The sequence below is a fragment of the Lytechinus variegatus genome, chromosome 17, assembly GCF_018143015.1.
Source record: "Lytechinus variegatus isolate NC3 chromosome 17, Lvar_3.0, whole genome shotgun sequence".
NCBI classification, from domain to species: Eukaryota; Metazoa; Echinodermata; class Echinoidea; order Temnopleuroida; family Toxopneustidae; genus Lytechinus; species Lytechinus variegatus.
The window spans coordinates 24425768-24450165 of NC_054756.1; the positions used below are offsets into that span (position 1 = coordinate 24425768).

General features: G+C 35.9%; 1 protein-coding gene across 1 annotated transcript; it reads right to left on the reverse strand.

Annotated features, from left to right (window-relative positions):
• Nucleotides 1–5087: 5087 nt before the first annotated feature.
• On the reverse strand, nucleotides 5088–23799 carry LOC121430586. Its single transcript, XM_041627904.1, has 7 exons — nucleotides 23697–23799; nucleotides 23144–23245; nucleotides 21207–21422; nucleotides 20527–20595; nucleotides 11799–12092; nucleotides 7131–7215; nucleotides 5088–6745 (listed from the first exon to the last, which is right to left on the reverse strand). Exons 2-7 carry the CDS (start codon nucleotides 23232–23234, stop codon nucleotides 5992–5994), a joined length of 1509 nt encoding a protein of 502 aa, XP_041483838.1. The 5' UTR covers nucleotides 23235–23245; nucleotides 23697–23799; the 3' UTR covers nucleotides 5088–5991.
• Nucleotides 23800–24398: the final 599 nt, after the last annotated feature.

A 24398-nucleotide genomic window follows, 5' to 3' on the forward strand; every position in this document is an offset into this window, starting at 1 on the left:
ATTATTATAAAAAATATAAAAAAATGAAGATTTCTTACCTAACTGATGCCGCGTAGACCCCCCGTTCCACATGTAAACAACGGAAATACAATAGCGTCGACCCTTGAACCGCTTATGTATGACGTACTTCCGGAAAGCAATCCCGTCTTAACAATTTAGAGATAAAAATTCTTATTTAACAAATATTAAAATTTATATTTTGATTATAAATAATTCATATTAATATATATAAATTATTTATGATCACGAAATAAATTTTAAGATTTGTTGAATAAGAATTTTCATCTCTAATTTCTATCTCTAAATTTTATATTTTTATATAATAATATTTAACACCTCCCTACGCATTAGGCGTAGGAAGGTGTAAGAATGAATAGAATTAATAGAATTCTTGTGATTTTGGTTTAAAAAGATGGATTTTCTAGGGAAATCCATCTTTGTTTTGGTCCTTCGCTTAAGACACTATGGAGAGAGTGTCAAGACGTCAATGATGAAGTATATGACATATCTAAAAAAAATCATCATCATTGCTTCCTCAAGACTACGTTAGTATAGTATTAGTAAATGATTTTTTACTCTTTAGAAGCCTCCTGGCTAGTAGAAAAGATGGAAAGAGCTTACGGCCGTGTTTATGTCGCCATCTTGATTTCTTTGTCTTTCGCTTGGCGACAGCACGCAAATCGCGCGATTCGTTTTTTTTATGAATTCTTCTTTAAAAATGAAATCAATATCGCAGAAATGTTACACCCGGTAATCTACTTCACTTGGAAAATAAGTTGAACCCCATGACAGGTAGGCCTACATGTTTTAGGGCTAGATTTAGAGGGAAAGTAGAAATCTCGGGGGCGAAAGTTTCAGGTTTTGTACCAGTACGTGGGTGAATATAGCTCGTGATCCCAGGCGTCAGTGGGGAGTAACCCTACGACTACGTAGAGTACTGTGTAGAGCTAAATTCATAGTAACCCATGCAGGCCAGGAAACTGGGTTAAATTAAATCATGACTTTCAGTTTCAGACGCCTCCAGGCTAGTCGAGCACCACATAGCCTATAGATCTATATACATACGGTTCTTCGGCAATTACCCCTGGACAAAGGGAGAGCATAAATAATTACATATTAGGTACAAATCAGGATATAATAATGTATATTTACCACTGGCCACTAACACCTTGGCCTTCCACATCCCAGCCAATGTTTCGGCCGTTTCTCTGCGGGGTTCCGGACTCCACCAGGCCCTCAAACTTCGGGTCCACCAAGTTGACCGACATCTTTTTGTTTGTTACAAAATCGCTAGAAGTAACAGTTCCTTGTTTCCACCCAGTGTACTAAGACCCACATGGTTGATATCCTTATCAATTCAAGAAGATTAAGACAAAGTGCAGTAAGATCAGATTCTAACGGGCGTAAATATTGGATGAAGCGATAAACTGTAACGGGCGTCGGTGAGCTTTCGCGAGTGAATTTGAAACGCACATGTATTACACTAGCGCGCTAGCATGCCTCGCCGAAAATAGATTTCCGAGGCCGAGATTTACCGAAGAGTTCCGGATATCTAGTATAGATCTATAACTCTATTAACGTTATAGCCTTTACTGATAGTTTATCCATTGCGATGATGATCTTAAAAGAAAATAAAAAATCATCAAATATCAAAATTACCGGCAAAATTTCAGTGTAAATTAAAAACTAAATGGAGATTGTATTGGGAATAGTGCATCAAACAATTTTTCAAGTTTAGTACTCCCTGCTCCCCCCCCCCCCCTGACGCGAGCTTGAAGACCCTTGTTTTTGCTTGTTAAATTTTTCTCGGGTATGATTGAAGAACTTACTGTGGTAACACTGTGTTTGTTACCCAACTATGTGGGCAATTATGTGATTAACAATGTGATCTGAAGTCTAACACTGTGACCACATAGTTTACACATAGTCAACTATGTGAACACACTGTGGTAACACTGTGTTTGTTACCCAACTATGTGAGCAAAATTTGTGATTAACTATGTGATCTGAAGTCTAACACTGTGTCCACATAGTTTACACATAGTCAACTATGTGAACACACTGTGGTAACATTGTGTTTGTTACCCAACTATGTGGGCAATTATGTGATTAACTATGTGATCTGAGTCTCACACTGTGACCACATAGTTTACACATAGTCAACTATGTGAACACACTGTGGCAACACTGTGTTTGTTGCCCAACTATGTGGGCAATTATGATTAACTATGTGATCTGAAGTCTAACACTGTGTCCACATAGTTTACACATAGTCAACTATGTGAACACACTGTGGTAACACTGTGTTTGTTACCCAACTATGTGGGCAATTATGTGATTAACTATGTGATCTGAAGTCTAACACTGTGTCCACATAGTTTACACATAGTCAACTATGTGAACACACTGTGGTAACACTGTGTTTGTTATCCAACTATGTGGGCAATTATGTGATTAACTATGTGATCTGAAGTCTCACACTGTGACCACATAGTTTACACATAGTCAACTATGTGAACACACTGTGGTAACACTGTGTTTGTTACCCAACTATGTGGGCAATTATGTGATTAACTATGTGATCTGAAGTCTCACACTGTGACAACACTGTGACCACATAGTTAACACACAGTTTACACATAGTCAACTATGTGAACACACTGTGGTAACACTGTGTTTGTTCCATAAGGGTAGTAGTAGTAGTAGTAGTAGTAGTAGTAGTAGTAGTAGTAGTAATAGTAGTAGTAGCGGTAGTAGTAGTAGTAGTAGTAGTAATAGTAGTAGTAGTAGTAGTAGTAGTAGTAGTAGTAGTAGTAGTAGTAGTAGTAGTAGTAGTAGTAGTAGTAGTAGTAGAAGAAGATGTTGTAGTAATAGTACATATAGTAGCAACAGTAGTACAGTATTAGTAGTAGTAGTAGTAGAAGTAGTAGTAATTGTAGTAGTAGTAGGAGCGAAGTGGCAATGAAATATGAAATACTGCATCAGTATTAATGACTATGTAGTGAATATAGTTATTCATTTGACATTAATAAACATCAAACTGTACACCCTAAGGAATATACCAGTCCATATATATATATATATATACTTACAATTTTTCATGGCAGTTCATATTCAAACTCTCATATACAATAAACGAATGCATACATGATCATTCTCTACAAAAATTATGCTCAAAATCGTCACTCAAATAAATATGTTACAAAATGGAATCCACTTCTACTAACAACAGAAATAGTAATAAAAGTGAAAAATAAAAAATGCAAATTATCGACTAAAACATGAAATGATAAAGATATCTTAACCTAACTTCTGTAGAAAAAAAATGTGTAGGGCCTACTTAATGGAAAATCTTTAAAATTACCAGGGTTTGTGTGCGTGTGTGTGCGTGCCGTGGCCGAGTGGTCTAAGGCGCCGACTATACATTTGAAAGTCCGCCGGGGTTCGATCCTCAGCCACGGCACCTATGCCCGTGAAAAAAGCAATTTATCGACAGTGCTCTTTTATCCTGTATTCAATAAAAGGAAAATGCTATATGCATTCTTGAAACTAGGTGTGGTCTCGTTTGAAAAAAAAGTGTTTTTATGTGGCCGTGGCCGAGTGGTCTAAGGCGCCTGGCTATACATGCAAAGTCAGGGGTTCGATCCCCGGCTGTGGCGCCTATGCCCATGAGCAAGGCATTTAATCTACAATGCTCTTTTATCCTGCTTTCAAATAAATGGAAATGCTATATGCATTATTGGTATAGGTGTGCGCTTGTTTAAAAAAAAGTATTAAAAAAAAGTGTGTATGTTTATATATTTGCATTTACAGTGCCGGCCGCGGGAAACGTCACGCCCGAGCACGCAAACAGCCTAGGGGGCTTTCGCGTCTAACCGAGGGTATTCAAGGGGAGCAGTCTAGGGCGTTTAGACGGGCCCGCGGTTTCCTGCGTGCTATATAATATTGGCCGTGCCCGCACTTACCCTAGGAAATCTAGGGTACGTACATTGCACTATGTTTACATGTACTTCGATTATCTTGTGATAGACCATTATGTTTTTAAACTAGCGTGATCGGGATCTATTGTAGGTTGAATTTTTGATTTAAGATGTTATTTGTTTTCTTTTCTTTCATCCTTTCTTTCTTTCTTTAATTTCTGTTTCCCTGTTTTAATTCTTTTCCCTTCTTTCCTTCCCTGTTTCCTTTCCGTTTTTCTTCTGTCTTTGTTTCTTTCAAATAATGAAGGAATTATTTTTCTTTCGTTCTTCCCTTCTTTCTTTCTCTTTTTTCTTACTTTTCTCTTTTCTCTCAATATATTTTTTCTTTCACACATTCATTCATCTTCCCTTCCTTTATTTTAATTCTTTCTTCCTTTATTCATTTCAAGTAATGACAGAAACCGTTATCTGTCTTTTATTCTTTCTTTCAACCTTTTAATCATACTTTTTCCTTTAAATTTTACTTCATTTTTTCTTTCTTTCTTTCCTCTCAATTCATTTCTTGCTTCCTTCTTTCTTCCACTAACCCTCCCTTCCCTTTCTTGATATATTTTGTTAACAAGTCTAACATTAATACTAAATAGGTTCATTATTGCTGATTGAAATAATTGCTAGAGGGTATTCATTTGTCTCGCAATCTACTATGGTCAACAAGGAAATTCGTGATCACTCTCGCAAAAAGTGTTCACTGGCTTTCTAGGAAATTCGTGATCACTCTCGCAAAAAGCCTAAAAGCCAGATCAGAATGATGTAAACAGTGACCAGTCAAAGACTGGCTATAATTTAAACGCAAAATCTATATTTCTTAATCTCAAAGGATTTAGATTGAAATATCAGATCTAATCTATCAAAATTCAATAACTGACTGCTCCCTATTGACAGCTAGTCTGAAGTCAAATTTAAGTGTAAAGTTTCATAAACAAGAAATTATTACAGGAATCCTTGAATGATACAAATATGTATACTGTGCGTTAATAACTTATCTTTTTCGAAATCAAAGGTTTTTCCCCACTTGTATATCCTACATTTTACAATCTTGTTTATAAAAATGTATGAAAATATATATCAAAAAATAGAAAACAATTCTGAATAGCATTCGTAGTATTGTGATAACGATAATGCTACGTAGTACTGAATATCCACTGATTTGCATCGTCACCAGTCACCAAAATCAAAATAAGTGCTTTAACATCTACCAATACAGTAGGTAAGAACACAACCAAAATCAGTTTAATGGGTAATATCATTTATGCCTCGTTTGCATTTGCTATGTATTTCTGTCATCTTTCATGGTTATATGAATCTACTGCATAATCAGATAATATTGATCCAATACAATTAGCTTTGAGCACTGCATACACCATTCAGCATATTGCGTTTTTTCAGCAATCTAACATAAGATAATAAGATTTCCCATATTCTGCATAATAAATGTCTGAAGTACACAAAATTAGTTATTTGTCAGAGCGTAATTTCATAAGCAATATTAATAAGAGATATGCAATGAATCCCCTTATCTTCATCATTATTCTATGCTGCAATTTTGGTTGCTATGCATCGTCAAAACACATTAGCTGATCAATTAGTGTAATCATCGTAAAGATGAAATTATCCTTATTTTAGTACAAAAAGAAGATGGATTTATCTTTTCTGTTGTGGCATTGCTTTTGATTTAAGATGAATTATTCTCCTTATAGTATTTGTACAAATATGTTTGTGTTTATTAACATTCATTTGACAATTCTGCAATAAGATACATGTACATTTCTACATCTTGTTTTCTTCTGTTCACATTTTATGTCTTGAAGGAACGCAGTTATTGAATGAACAGGATAGTGTAGAAAGATTGATTAAAAGCAAAATAATAATTGTGTGGATGATTTTGTACAGCTTTGCAAATTCCCAAATCTAATGATCAGTTATACGACATTTAAAAAAAACTGAACAAAGATTTTGTAATGTTTTTCATTCATTTACCAAGTTTGCTCTTACTTCACTAACACCTCTTTATTCACAAAGAATACAGTTCGTTTTCAACCATCTCCATTTCATCAAACTGATCAACAGAAAACGAGTCATTAGCTTTAGCGTAGAGATACTGGTCACCATCGTGTCCAACCGGCTTTCCTCGGAATTTATCGGGCATCGCGTACAAACTGCCGACATCTTCCGAAGTATCATCCGAAGGGTTTCGATTTCCATTCTTATCTGGCATGGCATACAGACTGTCCTTATCTTCCGAGGTGCCGTTTCGTTCGCCGTTCTTATCGGGTGCAGCGTAAACGACGCTCATTCTGTCGGTCATCTTCGCCGAGGATGTTGGCTGCTTAGGATTTTCAAAAGAAGAGTAGGGTGCAATTCCGAGATTAATTTCGTCGTAGCCGTCCTGTGCTCCGCTTCCGTTCTTGTCAGGCGTGGCGTACAGGACGCTTAATCGGTCGTTGCTGTTCTGTTTAATCGCAGTGGTGCCACAAGAAGCATATGACGTCAGTTCTGTGTCTGGGATTTCATCCATTGTCTCCTCATATATATTCGATGATTTCCTGGGACTCAGATTAACAAGGAGAACATTTTTGTTTCCTCTAGAAGAATTCGCGTTACTCTGTGCTCGTGCCCCAGGTTGGAAGCTTCTGGTGGATGACGCCTCTGCCATTGCACCGTTGCGGATACCGAAGTCATTTATCTCATCGTATGCTTGAGGCCTACCGACTGGAGTCAACGTCGCTCTTTGTGAAGAAGCGATACCCTTTCTTCGCTGTCGTGACCTGTAATTTAATTTTTTGATACAATTAGGTAGACATATGAAAAATTGTGTACATTCCATAGTAGGTATCCAACACTTTAATTATTTTGTCGTGAATCTTAGCGATATTTTTGATGACCACCCAGGATCTCATCCTATAAAACGAGTATGGAGATTATTTTGCTGTCCATTTTTTTCCATTGATGTACCAGTGTTTAGGAAAGACAAAAACATCACAGCAATTTCGAGAGTTATTAGCTTCAAATTTAACTGTTTTTTGTGACAACATAAACATCGTCACAATTGTAGTCAACAATCATGTTTTAAATCATTTTAATCTGGAATTATCTTTCTATTTCACAGTTTCTTTATTTCCATTCTATATAATATATACGGTTGCTACAAACCTCCTTGTGGAACAAACGGTGACGATGATAACTATGATGATAATCACAACAGCAGCAACACCTCCACCGATCCCTGCATATAAGCCTGTGGTAAAAAAAAATTATAATTGTTCCTCAATATTATTAGTTGCATGTCTATTAACGACTTCCTGAGTATGGCCTATATTCATGCATTTTAATTTAGTTTGATTGACCAGCAGCATGCTATGTTTCATTCTTCTGCAGTACCATGTTTGTGTTGGAAGTTCTCTTCACCAGAAGCTCACCGTGCATTTACTCATAATAACGGGACTTGGTTAGATTATGGTCAAAATATCTAGCAAAATAAATTGTGAAAACAGAAATTATGCACTTACCACGATTATATGGATGAAGGTCTATCGTGTGGCAGTATACTGACATCGAGGCACAGACTGGAATCTCAGAAAACGAAAAAAATTCTCTCCTTCTCCCCAGTCTCGATCGGCCATTTTGTTATGAATTTTGAAAGTATTAGGAGAGGTATCGCGACAGAATTTTTCGTGTTTTTTTTTTTTTTTTGAGGTTCCAGTCTGTGCCTCGATGTCGGGATATTGCCACACGTTAGACCTTCATCCATTTAATCGTGGTTAGTGCATAATTTCTGTTTTCACAATTCAGTTTGATAAATATTTTGACCATAAATTACCCTAGTCCCGTGTCTATGGCCAAATACACGGTAAGCCCCTGGGCTCCCTGGGTTAGACTGGGACGCGTCTCTGATTTTCCGTTACCAATATGCTTGTGACCGGACACATGGTGCATTGGAATTGATGGGGCTTTCGCGATGAGCAATACCTTCATTTATAAATTTACTTACTGAGAAGCGTTTTAAAGGCTGTTCAATGCATGAAAATGGGTCTATTACTATACATGATTTATGTAATACAAGAAGCGTCATAATCTGACGAATGCCACATCAGCTAATGCATATGATACTAGAAATATCCACACATTGTAAACTCCTGAAGAAAACGGAGGACCGTCAAAAATTCGAGCGAATAATAAAAACTTCAATGGCAATCAAGGCATTATCATCGGCATTATTTTGGTACAATACTGAAGCCAATACTTGAATCTTTAAGATGTCTGGACCACACGGTATGTCGAATATGCACTCATCTGTGATTTCAGTAATATTCCATAATTCGTGCAATATTTCTGGTATTACATTAAGAGGTATATATTTATTTTTGTTGCTCATATCACCGTAAATAGACAAGTTGACTTCATCATCACTATTAGAGTAATATTAACAGTAGCATAATTATTTAGCATCATCATTTTTATTATCAATTTTATCGTTTCTTGTAGATTTTCAACAAAGCAAAAATCGATAACAATATAAATGTAATTGAAGAATAGTTGAATGAGTAGGGTTTACAAAATTCAATATTTATTTGTTCGGAGTTTGTTGGTTACCTGTGCTTTTTCCCGCCAAAGGAAGATTGGACGTCCCTTGGGTACCCAGAGGTGATGATGATGATGATGATGACGATGATGATGATAGCGATGGCGATGATGATGATGATGACAAGGACGACGATAATGTGGAAAGAATTTCATTACTTGATGTGGCAGTCTGGCTGGTTGAAGTAAGCAAGGTTGTCGGTGGTGGTGAGTAACCTGGTTTTAATCCATTAATAAATGACTTGAATTTAATTTTACTACCATTTTATCGTTTATACGCAACACAAATCATTAATTTGTAAAGTAAAGACTACATATATCAGGAATATATATTTTGTAATAAGAAAGAAAACTTACCCATTGGCTTAGTTGATGTAGTCATCGTTGTTGGTGATACTGCAATATCATTTTGAACATGATAAAACGAGAATACCAGAATGTATCGTGAATATCAATTTCAACTTAATTTTCACAAGGAGTGAGAAAATTCATGAACTAATCGTTTGAGTTTTAATGGATAAGATAAAAAAAGGAAAGAGTCTAAAACTAGACTGACAATATCATGATATTGTTCGAAATATATTTTTTCAAACCATTGCCATTGGCTTATGGTTGCTGTTGCATTGTTGCTTTGTTATCAGAATTATACCAGCTTGTAAAAGGAGGCGTACCTCACTAAATACTTAACAGAGAGCTGGAATCAGTATTTTTTTCGTTCCAAAAAAAGGTGATTTAACATGTTTAAAAAATCGACTGGCGTCACTAAAAACAATCACGATTATGGTCTCAATTTCCAATGTTGTATCGTAAATTTCTTGTTCATTTTTATTCGAAATCAATTTTACATTTCAATTTGCTATAAAAGTACAAGTCCATTTGATTATCCGTATCATTATGAAAATGCATGCTTCCGAAAATCTCTACTAAAGTATATTGACTCATATTAATTCCGGCAGAGACAAAATGAGTCTTCTGTTTAATGAAATGGGAACACTTGCCTCTCTAAATTATCGGGTCAAAATGTTAAATATTTCCTGACGACTAATTTACGAGTGATATTTGGGGATTCTTTCTCATAACAGATAGGTATACTGATATGAACGTTACATAAAGTTTATAGGCAATTTTTACTTTATAAGAAAAAATATTTACCAAAATTAAGTTTCATTACAAGCCCGCGAATGTGAACTGGAAGAGATCCCAACAGTCCCCTAACAATAATGTCCGCCCTTGTCTAAAATGATTTAACAAAGCAACTCGATAGTTGAATGTATTTTCTTAGTTCATGGACAGGCAGCGGTAGGAGAGCTATATCATAGAAACTTTACCTCTTCTAACTTTGTGTAAGTGACGTTGTGTGTATGTGTAAACGAGTCTCGATAAGCAAATACTAATTACATACAGCCCCCCCCCCACACACACACACACACACATACAAACACACAATCGTGAACGTTTGATAATCCGTCTGAATGAAATACATTTTCTAAAGGAAAAGTCCACCCAAACAAAAACTTGACTTGAATAACAAGAGAGAAAAATTCAACACGCATAACAATGAAAATTTCATCAAAATCGGATGTAATATAAGAAAGTTATGGCATTTTAAAGTTTGCTTCATTTCACAAAACAGTTACATGCACATCTCGGGCGGTATGCAAATGAGGTCACTCACTATTTCTTTTTGTCTTTTATTATATGAAATATGAAATGTTTTTATTTTCTCGTCATGTGAAATGAAGCTTCATTTCTTTCTGAACACGTGGAATTCCATTATTTTAACATTTTGTACCTCAGGCAAGGAGGTTCTAATCGTCAAAGTCGTAAAAATTGAAATATTTTATAATTCAAACAATAAAAAACAAAAGAAATAGTGAGTGAGTGGCATCATCGACTCTTTCATTTTGATGTAACTGGCTCGTTCATATAACAATTTTGTTAATAATAAGCGGAACTTTAAAATGTCATAACTTTCTTATTTTACATCCGATTTCGATGAAATTTTCAGCATTGTGCTTGTCTGATTTTTCTTTATAGATTCAAATCAACACTTTTCTGAGGTGGACTTGACCTTTAAAGGGGAAGTTCACCCTGACAAAAAGTTTATTGTAAAAATAGTAGAAAAAATATAAAAAATACAGCTGAAGGTTTGAGAAAAATTCATCAAAGAATTAAAAAGTTATTAGAATTTCAATTACTTGATTTGTGACGTCATATGCGAGCTGCATTCCTACATAGCGAATGGTAAAAAATCAATGAAATGTCATTTTCTCAGAAAATTGAAAATGGTTTTCACTGTACCTTTTGTATATCAATAGACAAATCATTTCACACCCGATCATGAATAGAAAACAAAATTAAGTCATCAGGAACCATAAAAAATTTGAAATTCATGCATTTTATATTACATAACATATGGGGCAGCTGCTCGTTTATGACGTCACAAATACAAAACTTTGAACTCTAATAACTTTCTTAATCTTTAACGGATTCTCCTCAAACCTTCACCAATATTTGTTATTATTTTTTCTGCTATTTTTACAACAAACTTTTCTTCAGGGTAAACTTCCCCTTTAGGCATGTTGAGATCAGGGCGTATCCTATCATTCAATTATAAATATGAATATTAGAACTGCCGAAGTTCATGATAGCTCTTTTCGGGTAAATCAGGAAAGTCAGAATGATTTTTTTTGTGTGCGTGTCCAATGTCATTTCCATATCCATTTATGCTCTATATTATACTGTTGTTTTTTTTACGAAGTAAGAATGCCCTTCTGTAAAATTGTATTTGATTTGTATTGTTTATATTACTTTGTATTATGTTTTGAATGGAAATGAAATAAAAGAATTGAATTGAATTGAATTGAATGTACATTTTGGTCAAGTTTTTGTTCATGTTGTGTATTACCGAATGGAATTCCGGGATACACATAACACACAAGATCTGTTAACGTATAAGCAACAATATAACCCAATTTTGACTCACTTTCGTCAAGAGATGGAGGTTGTCCATATATACATGTACTCAATTTATGTTTGAAATGGCTTTACCTGGAGTTTTTCTTGCCAACTACCCCTATAAAATACCTAGGCACCTATACCCTCGCCTAGGTTACTTTCAATTGGTGGTATTTCGATAGCCATCCATATATTTCTGTTTCAAAATTCTAGGTTAGACTAGGTTTATACCAAGGTTTTATCATCAGAATACTACCCATAGAGTTCAAGAATGATACTCACTGTTGAATACAGCTATGTTTCCTGCCCCACCACAGCTGTCCGTGGGATATCCTGAACATGCAACATGGCATTGATCGTCCGAATGCTTTTCATGTTTAGTATAGTTATCACTGGCTTCACCACAGTAACATTCATTTCCATTTTCAACACCAGCGAATGTATAGTTAGATGTGGTAGACCCTTGACAGAACTGGATGCAATAAGGAATGGTCATCATTGAAATATTTACCAGACTTTCGCCTGACAACACCCTCTCACTCCTCATGTCCACAAAACATCCAAGATATCCCTCACCTATGAGAAAGAATTATATGGTGTTAGACATCGCTGGAGCCCAAAGGCATTTCATAGGCATGATAGAACTGAGCTGACTGACATGGGACAAATTCATGTTACGCTACATTTAGCTTGACATTCTACGAATTTCATATTCACTCTACTTCCCTAATCAATTCATGGTGAAATGGAGTTACCCTATATACACCATTTATTTATTTTTTTATCTATTTATTTATTTATTTAATTATTTATTTATTTATCTATTTATTTATTTATTCACTATTTATTTCATTTATTGGTTTTTGCAACATTTTTCATAACAAAATTCCTTACACGAAAATACATCCATTAATTTCATAATTTTATCAATTTATTCGGCACTTCAACATATTCAAAATTACAAAGCAATATCAAGCATTACAAATGGCATAACACTTGTACAGGTACGTGCAATATTTGATAGCAGTTTGCCCAGTTTATCAGTTGGTGGCCAGGGAAGAGGAGAGCAAACTTAATACTGTGACCTGATGGTCCCTCCGCCAAACCAACCGATGTACTGGGAATACTGGTAAAATATAGCATGAAGAAAAATACGACAATCGCGGGAATTATGGTAAATAATAAAGGCATAAAAAAGTATTACGCTTTTATAACAAATATATTCAAGATAGAAAATCATAGATAAGTAATAGAAATATATATTGTTAAAAGCAAAATGTGAAATCGTGCAGGGTACGTACTGAATTTATATGAGTAGCCAGATTTATACAGAATTTGAAACATTGAATTAAGAGTTGCATGAAAATAATCCAATCAGAAAATTAATAGGGATTATCAAATTGAAAATGATTGCAGTAAATGTAGATGTCCCATTTTAACTAAATGTTGTTCAAAGGGTTCAAAAGGGTCTAAGAATAAGGTAATCAGTATATAGATAAGTCAATTTACAACTGAAAATTAGAAATATACACTCGGCAAAGAAAATGTTCTTGGACACTTACAAGAGTTAAATATTCCATATACATGTAGATGATTAAAGGCAATTCCATATACATGTAAATGATTAAAGGCAAATTACTGTATGTCTTCATGACAATAATCCTCTTCCAGTATGACATGGCATTTTCATGTGAACAGTCATGCATGGGTGGTTAAATGTTTTAACCAAAAGCAATGTCAGCAAAAGAAACTTGCAAGGAATGGACCATTGAAATGCTAATGATCATGGCCATTTTGTAGGCATACATTCAACAAATTCAACAGGTGGTTATCAACTGAATTGAATGCTTAGCGTCTTAGCGATGCATAATGAGATAGATCACTCACTTTTGGCATGTTTGGACACTCACTTTCAAGATGCAGCTTTCCAACCAAAATCGTGCAAGAGCAATAGGAATGTTGCAGTCTGGGCAGTCATTTAGACAAGTGGCTCGATATTTCCAAGTTTCCCCAACAACAATGTCAAATTTGAACCAGCAGTATTTGGCTACTAGAGGCTACCCTAGGAGTGGTCGACCTAGGGCCACCACCCCTGCAGAAGATAGGAGGATAAGGATGCATGCGTTAAGAAGGCGATTTGTCACTGCACCAACTATCGGATCTGGATTTCATGGTGCAAGAGGTCGAGGTGCCCGTCGAGTTTCTTCTCAAACGGTCAAAAACAGGCTGCGTGAAAACGGCTTGTACTCCTGCACAACGTGCACGAAAACCAAAGCTGTTGCCTCGACACATTCCAGCTCGTTTGGGTTGCGCACGTGATCATGCACGGTGGGCAATACGAGACTGGAGCCCTGGAGCCATGTCCTTTTCACGGATGAATCAAGATTCTATCTCCATCATAATGATGGTAGGGTTCATGTATGGAGGTGGACACGTGAAAGATTCAGAGACTGTTGTGTGCAGGAGAGGCAACAAGGCCAAGGGGGAACTGTTATGGTCTGGGGTGGAATTACGGAACAGGGTAAGACACAGCTCATTCTTGTCAACGGAAAACCTCACCATCCAGCGCTACATCGATGAGATTTTGGAGCCAGTTGTCGTACCTATTGCTACAAATCATGGAGAACGGTTCCTTCTCATGGATAACGATGCACGTCCCCATCGAGCTAACATCGTCCAAAGATTAATGGATGACCACAATGTGCAGCGCTTAGATCCGTGGCCCGCTTGTTCACCAGACATGAACCCGATTGAACAATTGTGGGATCAGCTCGGAAAATCGGTCAATCAAAGAGTTCAATCAGGAGACACTCTTCAAGATGTCCGGCGTTATCTCCTGGAAGAATTGGACAACATTACCCCAGAGAAAAATTCGCCGACTTGTGACAAGCATACGACGTCGATGTGCTGAACTCATTCAGAGACAGTGTGGACAAGCGAGAAATTGAATTTTCTTTTGCTTATGCCAAGATACTGAAATTTGACATTTTTTAATCGTTTAACTTTGACTTAAAATTCCAGTGGAATAGTGATGCATCCAAGGTGAATAACTTTCTCTTCTCTTTTATAGTGGTAGTTGACTTTAAGTTTGCTTTTATCGATGAATGAATAATTATGATGTCATTGGCCCGAATTCACAAAGGTGGATTCTGCAAAATCCACGGATGAATCCACGGATTTTACCAGATCCACAGTCCACAGATTCGCTTTTGTGATTCACAAAGGTGGACTCGACCGAATCCACGGATTCTACCAAGTCTATTACGTCATGATTTCGAGTCAACACTGTTTGGGGTGGTCTGAAATAGTGGACTCCACAGAATCCGTGGATTTTAGGCGTAATAGGCCAATCAAAGCGCAGCATTTGGGTACATAATTGTGCAGACAACAACCGATGGACGATAATTTTGCAGCAAAATTTTAGGTGGAAGATTGGACGTGAAAGTGGTGGAAAAATACATGCTGGACCGAGCTCCGAGAAAATTGTGAGTAATTTGACATATTTGTTTAATGAGCAATATTTTTTGTAACTTTTTGATGCATTGATTTGTGAAGTAATGTCCGAATTTATGTCATAAATGCATGTATCTTAGGTACGATCATGAGAGTCGAGTTAGTGAAAAAAATTCTCGGGAATGGTTTTGTGTAGCCCCATAAGTGCACTTCTGTGTTGGTCTTTCGCGAGCTCTGTGACACGGCTAGACGTACTCGTTGACGTTAGACGATTAGACCCTTGACTTGTTCCTCTTTTTCACTCGGTTCTTCCAAAATTTCTGATTCCCCCTGACCCTGTCGCTGGATTTTCTTAGATAGACACGTACATGGGCTATCTTACTCTAGCCTGCACGCCTGAAGGCTCCTGGAGAGTAAAAATCAGTTGAGTTACCGTACTCTACGGTGCACTCAGTCTCAGAATGATAAATCAGATTCAGAACTGACAGAAGTTCAGTTAGTACTATCCATGGTCATGATGGTCATGAGTAAGCCTACGGGCCGGCTATGACTACGTATGCCTAGACTGATTTTTACTCTCCAGGAACCTCCAGGCTAGTCTTTTCAGCAATTTTGAAGATTTCATTTGAGATGATGAATCGTTTCAAAGAAAATAAATTTGGGAGAGCAGTCATGTATTTTTATTTTAGCAAAGAAAAAAAAATGGGCGTTTTCAGAGATAAAATAGGGGATGTCCTTACAGAGATGAGACAATTTTCAGAATACAGATTTTAGAGAATTTTCTCAAACTGTTATCTCAATGACTGATGACTGAATCTCATTCTAGTCTCATGCTCATCTTTCTTATGACTATTTTCGTTGCCATTGAAACTTAACCCTATGTCATCTTCATTTTCTATGCAGAACAAAAATGGCAGAAAAACACCTTGCTCATTTCATGCATCTTGATCGTGTGAACAGGCTCAGAAGGTAAGCTTTGTTTCAATTGAACAATAAACCGATGCAGTGCTTATTGCAAAATATTTCCCTTTTTTATAACTGACAAAATTATGACTTGTTTCTATATGGAGGAGATACTGGTTGAAGCACTAGTGATGAAACCAACATGACAAATTTTCGTTCCTACTTGCACAAGCAGTGACAATTTTCAAGATTTAAAAATGGATGGAGTCAAAATGAATGAAAGGAGTACAGCAATTAAAGCAGCAGATTATTTGAAACATTTGACTTGATGTATGCAATGTACATATTAATGTAAAAACAAAATTAGGAAAACAAACTTATGTTCGTCGACTCTAATTCTTTTTTTTATGTATACACAGATAGCCAACAGGCCCAGACCCTGACAGGATTACAGGAATGAATGAATCCTTTTGAGTTGTACATGGATGAAGCCTTTCGAATGCGGTATCGCTTCTCAAAAGAGACTGCACTCCATCTCATCAACATGCGTGAGGGTGATCTGAGCTGAGGAGGAATACAGAATCTAGTGAACCTTTACCTGTTGTCATGGGACTCATGTCTACATTAGGAGTCCTGGTGGGGAACAAGCCTTGTACTTTCTTAACCGGAAGAACAGGTATTCTGTCAATGTTCAGATTGCATTTTTAATATAAATGTATACTCTGTTAAGCCAGTCGGAACTATTGGGAAAGGGTCGATAATGTACTTGACTTGTACTCCTATCATCATTCCAATGTCACTAAAGTATAATAGCGGTCATTGACTTTTTTTTAAGCATTGAAATTTAGATTTTTATTTAGCACCCTCTCTTTGTAATGTACTGTACATTTTTATTTGTCCTTTAACTATGCTCTTGAGCATTTTCCTTACAAATTCATTTATCTAGATATTAGACGCTACAGACTAAGAATTTAAGTGAGTCTTTCGATAATTGTGTTTGATATATCAACATATATACAAAATCTTATAATTCCATTGTATTTCTTTAAGTTAGAGAGGTGTGAAAATCATTCAGACAAAGACCAGATCCTTCTAACTAGGTTTACTTTAAAAATAAATACTCACTTTCTTACTGTCATGCTCTTCGTGTATTTTTCACTTGATAATACCGAAGTCATATATCAATATTCAATAAATACTTAATCATCATACAGAGTGATGAATATAAGTACATTAATAACATAAATATAATATAGTATTACCCCTATCTGACGTCTGAGCTGGACATTTAAAATGTATTGCCCTAGTTTTCATGAATATTGATAATGAGTCAGGTATATTTGTTTTTCTTGGTCTTTATAGTACAATGTCATCCATTGCAACATAATTCCTAATTTATGAATAGATATGTCTATATACAGTTTTTATGATATCAATATTCAAATGAATTCTCCCAACCACATCAACAAATCAAGAACTTCTGTTATTTCTTTATCTCTGAGTATTTAATATAATCTGCAGTACTGTTGATACAATATAAACCCCTAAAAAAAGTTTGTAAATCTGTGTTTGGCAATTAATTTCTCCCAACTCCCAATTTCACGTAATGCATATTTGATATCATTGTTTTTTCAATGAAATTTGTTGGGGACTCTTCTGATCATAAGCAGCATAAAATAAATACATTTAAACCTGCAAAACGAAAAATAATCATACATTAATGATTTTTGGTTGAAAACATAATTTGCATTGATTTTGTACACGAAATCAGGCTTTTTAGCAATTTTTGGTCTGACATAATGTTACGTAATTTCGGAACCGCTTACCCGGTGACGCAAAACTGGTCTCATGCAAGACTTGAAAGTAAAAAGTCAGCGAGCGCGTTAAAAAATATTCGCGCTGCGAAAATATTGCGTAAATCATTCAGAGGAGGGGGGGGCTCCGAGGCCTGTATAGGGTTAATGGTATTCCATGATAGTATGATGTATATAAATTTTTACAAAATAATTTTTATACGCATATCACTTGACTTGCAGAAAAATGAATTTTAACAGTCATAATCTATGTAATCATAGTTAAATAATCATGTTAAAATTGTGGTTATTTATGTATGGAAAATGTGACAAAACAATATATTAAATTGTTGTCTGTTATCAAATTGAATTGATTGTGCTTTGAATTATTCCAGATGTTATTCCCATTGATAAGAGTGATCATGGTGATGATATGTTTTTTGTGTGTGTCAAAATCAAATATAATGCTGTGATATTTTAGATTAGGTGATGATGTTTAAGTATAAAGGATTGGGATGTCTGAAAACGATATTCATGATTAGCTTCCTGATTGTATCATGATCATGGCGTGATTCAAAGTGAATTGGCAATCAGTGATTACCTTGTTCTTAAAGATGGATCCAGTGGTGCTTCAGTGATGTGGAATTGGTTGCTGTAAAAAAAGATCGTGATTAGTTTCTCAGTTCCATATCTTATCCTGTCTATCTGAGATTAATTCGATTAAATAATGGATTTCTGCTTTTTGCCACTTCACGGCCATGGTTGATCAGGTGCAGCTAGCTGATGGTGTGCTTCTATTTTGTGTGTGTGTGTCTCTAAAGATACACAACAATCAATGCCAGCAAACACAATTCTTGGGAGATGGGGGGGTACCAGCAAACATTTATTTTAGAATAATATTTTTGGTATATTGTGTATATGCTGCAGGTGTTTGTTTTCATGACACTGAGCATGCGCAGTGCAGTCTCAAAAAGGGGAAGTCCCTAAATTTGATTGAAAATCCATGGTTGAATCCGTGGATTTAGTCGAGTCCACGGTTGAATCCATGGACTCAACCGTGGGTCTGGTAGAATCCGTGGATTTTTAGTCCACTGTTGGTGAATCACAAACTGAAGAATCCGTGGATTTTGCAGAGTCCACCTTTGTGAATTCGGGCCATTGAGTTCGAAAAACAGGGGGCCCACTATATGCTTTCCTGGGGCACCCTTGAAGCACATTGCCCCACTGAGAGAAGGTACCACTACAAATGACACGCTGTCGACGGCCATAAAAAAACTAATTGATCTAATGCCACAGAGTACCACATATGTTGTACTGAAGAGATAATTTGTTCAAGAGGATATCATGTGGTATTTTATCGACAGCTTGTGAAAAATCAAGGGAAATCACTTCTACTGGAAAAGAAGGACCTTCCAGACAATGCATTAAAAAAAACAAATTCTTCGGTTGTATGCAAATAATCATTGCAAATAAGATATCTTGCTTAGCATGCTAAGAATGCATTACCATATGTGGAAGAACTGGGAAGTATAAGAAATACTTTAGAAATACAAGGTAATATCAATAAAATAGATATAAACTTCCCTGTAACTAAAAACAATGACGGGCATTCAGATCAAAGTGTTACGTGCGTTACATATTTGATTAACTCTCATTATTTAGAATACATTCCAAGTAGTTGTTGGTCGTTTTAATGTTTTCTCCTAACACAATAACGGATTGGACAGGTGTAAGATGTTAAATTCGTAATGATTAATATGACATCGTTCCAATGTTTCTATGTCAAATAAATGTAATTCTTGCAATTTCAATGGATAATAACTCAAAAATCTTATTTATCATACATGTTATAACCCCAACCTTGACTAGGAAGAATTGTGACAATAGCTAAATATACCCCTACGCAGTGTAACGGTACATGAAACTTTAAAAATTGCTAGCAAAATATTTCAGTTTGTTTAAATCTCTTGTGATATTGCGAGTTATAAGGTCAGACTAGATATATTTCATCATGATCATGTATGATGGTGAATAGAGGCCATTCAAACATAAAAAATAAACAAAAACAATAGTGATTTAAACAATCAATGAAACAAAATAAGAATGAAGTGTAAATTTTAATATGAGGTTAAATAAAAAAAATCGGGCAGTGGATTTTGAGAACAATGAAAGCGGAGAGATGATTTAGGTCTCGATCGAGAACTTTGATAAGTAAAACATATTTATATTAGCAAGTGGTGTACTGTATCTCCCCAGTCCTAGTTCATAGCGTTTTCTGTGTTTTATTATGGAGGCTTTATTGGTGGACAATGTGACTCCACAAGATATCAATTTAATTTGCACTGTTAACTTAATTAAATAATTAATAACAGTGCAAATTGAAAAGGTGTTATTGGCGTAGGCATGGAATTTCATATACCTACGTCAAAGAAAACAAATATCTTAATTGCAGTAAAATGAGGGGAGGATGAATCAACATATGCCACTTAATTTGGGATTTAAAATAACATTTTGTTGATAATATTTCGAAGTTACAGCGAAAGGATTAAACTAATATCATGATTTCATCAAAGTATATTTAGCTTATAAAGGTGTATGATCATAGCGAACATGACAAGTGTGCAAACCAGTAGGCCTAATTATATATATGTAGTTCATGCTATTAAATTTTTCTGAACATTGTACAATAGCTGGCTATACTGAAGAAAACAGGAAGCTTAAGCCTCAGTGTGGAACATTCGCACCATCGCACTCATGTACCATCTTAATTGAAAATTAGACATAGTTCAGGGGTATGTCAAATATCTAAGTTACATTTAACGACATAGAAGCCGTTTAAACAATTTTAACGGAAACCTTACCATGGCAAGAAGCTGCTCCTGCTACAGAACATCCCATTACCAATGAACACTCCGACAGGTTAGTATCATCTGAAGGATTAAGTAACAACAGTGACATCGAATTATTTTTTAAATATATCATGCATCTCTCAGGCTTGACGAATAGAAAGAAGCAACATTTAATTCTAGGCCACACCTCTTCTTCTTGCAATTCATACGTGTAAAATTCAGAATAGCAACTTAAAGTTCAATTGTTGTGGAGCATCATACATGATGAGCTCAAAGAATTTCGCCAATAATTATTGATTAAATATGTGGAAGGGAGGCTAAGGGTGCTTAACCCCCCCCCCCCCCACACACACACACACACACACACTTCTTTTACTAGTTGTAGACAATAAACAACACATGAAAATTACCATATGATTGTGATTTATTATCCGCCCCGATACTCGCGCACACACATGCACACCCTTTCAAAAACGTTTCATCGCTCCTGATTTTTTTTTTTTTGGGGGGGGTAAATGTTGGATTTTGTAGAAATAAATTAGGTTTTTTTTCAAACTGCAAAACTAAAAAGCAAATCACATTGACGATCTGCTTCAGAACACACCTAAGTTTGTCTACCCCGATTTCATTCATATAATTATCATAAGTCAAGAACAATTAATATCTAATAAATTTAACTGATACGCCATTACCTTCAGCACACAATAACCCATGGTTGGGAGTTGAATTCTGTCCATAAGACGTCTGCTTTATTGCTCTGCTTGCTCCCTTGAATCCTAAATGTTTACAGATTAGAATGACATCAGTGGTATCGATATTAGTCCCACATACTGTCTCCCATGTCCCGTTGTCTATCTTGATCTCAATTGTTCCTTTATTAGAATCCGGCCCACCAACAAGTTGCACATCTGTCAACAACAATACGAGGGAATGAAAAAATAATAATTTTTTAATTATCGAAAAGCACTCTCGATTTCATTGAAGTTTGCAATAATTTTTCTGTATATTGAACAACCCTTCACCGAGGTGTATTAAGCTCTAAATTTACAGACAAATATACGCGTTTTAGCTATCCTTTGCGGGTGTACGTAGGGCAATTCGTTTACTCATGTTATCCCATTTCTGAATATCACAAAATCAAAGTATTGACACTAAAAAGTAATTTTTACCCTTTCCTTTCAACTCTGTAGCGTCCCAAAACTGAACTCAAGATTTGAGGTTTGATCACGTTGATGGAGAACCCGAACTTTCAATACTTTGAAACCATGTAAACAGATATCAGGACACTATTATCACCATTTTCATCATGTCATGTTTGCAACCCCTTTATTTAAAAACTTTGCATCTACATTCCAATTTGACAGGTACATCAGTTTACTGTCCAATCTTCAGCAGAGTTTTTTTTCCGTGAAGTCATATAATTTGAAATTCATGATAAACAAGTATTTTCTTAGCAAAGACAAAGAGAACTTTCTCGGTAAGTAATAATGCCACTTCATTTGGAAGATGGATACCCTAATACTTGTGACCGAAGTATTTTGAAGTCTCGGAACTTGGAAAGGAGACCAGAAACTGCTCCCAATAAATTCACCGTTATGATATATTTTGGAATACAAATTCCATCGGCTTCAGATATGATAACGACACGACTAGAACATCTACTTCACAGAGAACTCCATGTGCCCGTGGTTTAATGTATAGCCTTTTTAATAATTCATGTTACTGTCTTTTTACCATATTGACGGTGCCAACACCACCTTGTGAACATAAATTGTCCAACTCCGACTGTTTTCTTTTTTTTCATGTGCGATTGTTATTTATGTGTTTGAATGGACCCTATTTACCTAATTGCTTGAAAACAGGGAACGCTGTTATGTAACCACCCGTATGATCTGCATCAACGCTGCACAGCTATAAGTCCTCTCCGAAAATCCTATAAATGGATATTGAGGATTGTAATGTATATCCTACCAGAAGAAGGTAGCGCATTGTTTCACGAATCCGGTCTATTTGAGTGACAACTGCCATACCACCTGAGGTATTGCCATGTTGTTAAAGGAGAATGAAACCTTTGGAACAAGATAGCTTGTATGAAAAAGAAAATCAAAGAAACAGATTAACGGAAGTTTGGGAAAAATCGGACAAATAATGAAAAGTTATGAGCATTTCATTTTCAATATTGCGATCATTAATGCTATGGAGATCCTCATATTGGCTATGCGACAAAGATGTGTGATGTCTCTTGTGAACAACTCCCCCATTACTTTAGTATATATTTCACTTAAACTGCTTCTTTTATCACATCTATCAGTAGATCATGTGTAATACAGACTTTTAAAGAATACATCATGGATAAAGAGTTGGTATCACCATAAGAAAAAGCAAAAAGAAAGTTGTCCACATGAGACATCACAAATCCTTGTCGCATTGCCAATGGGAGGATCTCCATAGCATTAGTGATTGCAATTAATGCCCATAACTTTCTCATTATTTGTCCGATTTTTCTCAAACATTCTTTGTTATCATTCTTTGATTTTCTGTTTTGACACAAGCCTAGTTGTTTCAAAGGTTTAATTCCCCTTTAAGGTCTTCAAAATGATGAGGTTTTGAATTCGGGTTTTGTGGTTACCTGTTATGACGCACGTGCTGAACCGGCTCCAAATCACCACCAGGAACATAGTGGTTATCCGATTACAATCCATGCCGAATAGTGTTGCCATCACTGATGAATCTGGAAATTAATTGAAATCGAGTCAACCAGGCTATTTCTCCATGATGTTTAGCAGGTGAATTGTGGGATATACAAGGGTGGTTGTGGTCAGTGGCGTACATAGGCAAATTCGTCCGCCAAAAAATTTGACAAGCAAAAACAAAGGTCTTTAAGTTAAAAGGAGCGGGCCACTTGTGGCTCTTCAGGGATCAGTTGTGACTCGCCAGGGGGGCAGTCTGCCCCCCCCCCATGTAGGTACGCTAATGGTTGTGTTGAACTAGATGGCAAAAGTACAATTTTAAAACATTCGTGTCAAAGAGAAAATAATGTTCACAGTCAATGTCGGTAGAAATTGATCAACAGTTATTGTGATTTCGACCATTATTTTCTTTGGTATACAGTATCTTAAGTTATGTTAATCAATTTGTAAGTCGTATTCAGGAGAATGAATTCAAAATAAGGTGATGATTACCATTTTATGTATGTTCCATGCATAACATCTGAGAGGCAGATTTCACCCCTTTGTCTTATTTACGACGAGCGGGCGAGGACCCTCTTTAAACTATATCAATGCATGAAGATACCAAGAGCTGTTATGATTATCAGGTTTTTGATAGAGTACTCCAAATTGTCTCGCTATATTTCAATACATAACTTCATGACACGTGCATTCCGGAAACTAAAAATTTTCTTGGTAGAGGGTATGAAGTATGTACCTGGTTTCACAAACTTTCTATCTCAAACGAAGGTGGGATGCTGTCAGTACTACGCGACGTGCCTATGCGCGAATTCTATTTCGAATTTCCAATACATTCTAGCGGTTATTGCATCGTTATGCAGAAAGCACATTTCGGGAAACATGGCCTAAAACGCTACCCTTTCTGGCACTCCCTTTTATGTCACAAAAGAACCTCTTTGTTCGATTTCTATTGAGTCTACTCCACTGATCAAATAATTGGATAATAGGCGATCAGATTCATTTTCAGAGCCAAGTTCCTCTTTTACGAACACATCTTATTTATAGAACGTGTGAGAATCTCGCTCTAAAGTGATTGTTTTTCTTAATGGTAAACAATCCTTATCCCAAAACAACAGTGTGTTTCAATTTATCCTTACTCTTATGTATCGTTTTAGGTTGTCACTGATTCAAAATTATTCGCAGAATAATTCAGAA

Excerpts from the sequence above, each read along its gene's own strand:
- LOC121430586 (XM_041627904.1), bottom strand. The coding sequence starts at position 23,234 with ATGGCAACACTATTCGGCATGGATTGTAATCGGATAACCACTATGTTC. Across the intron at positions 12,093-20,526 it reads AGGAGCAGCTTCTTGCCATG|GTGAGGGATATCTTGGATGT; the intron begins GTAAGGTTTCCG and ends TCTTTCTCATAG. Across the intron at positions 7,216-11,798 it reads AAACATAGCTGTATTCAACA|GCTTATATGCAGGGATCGGT; the intron begins GTGAGTATCATT and ends TTTTTACCACAG.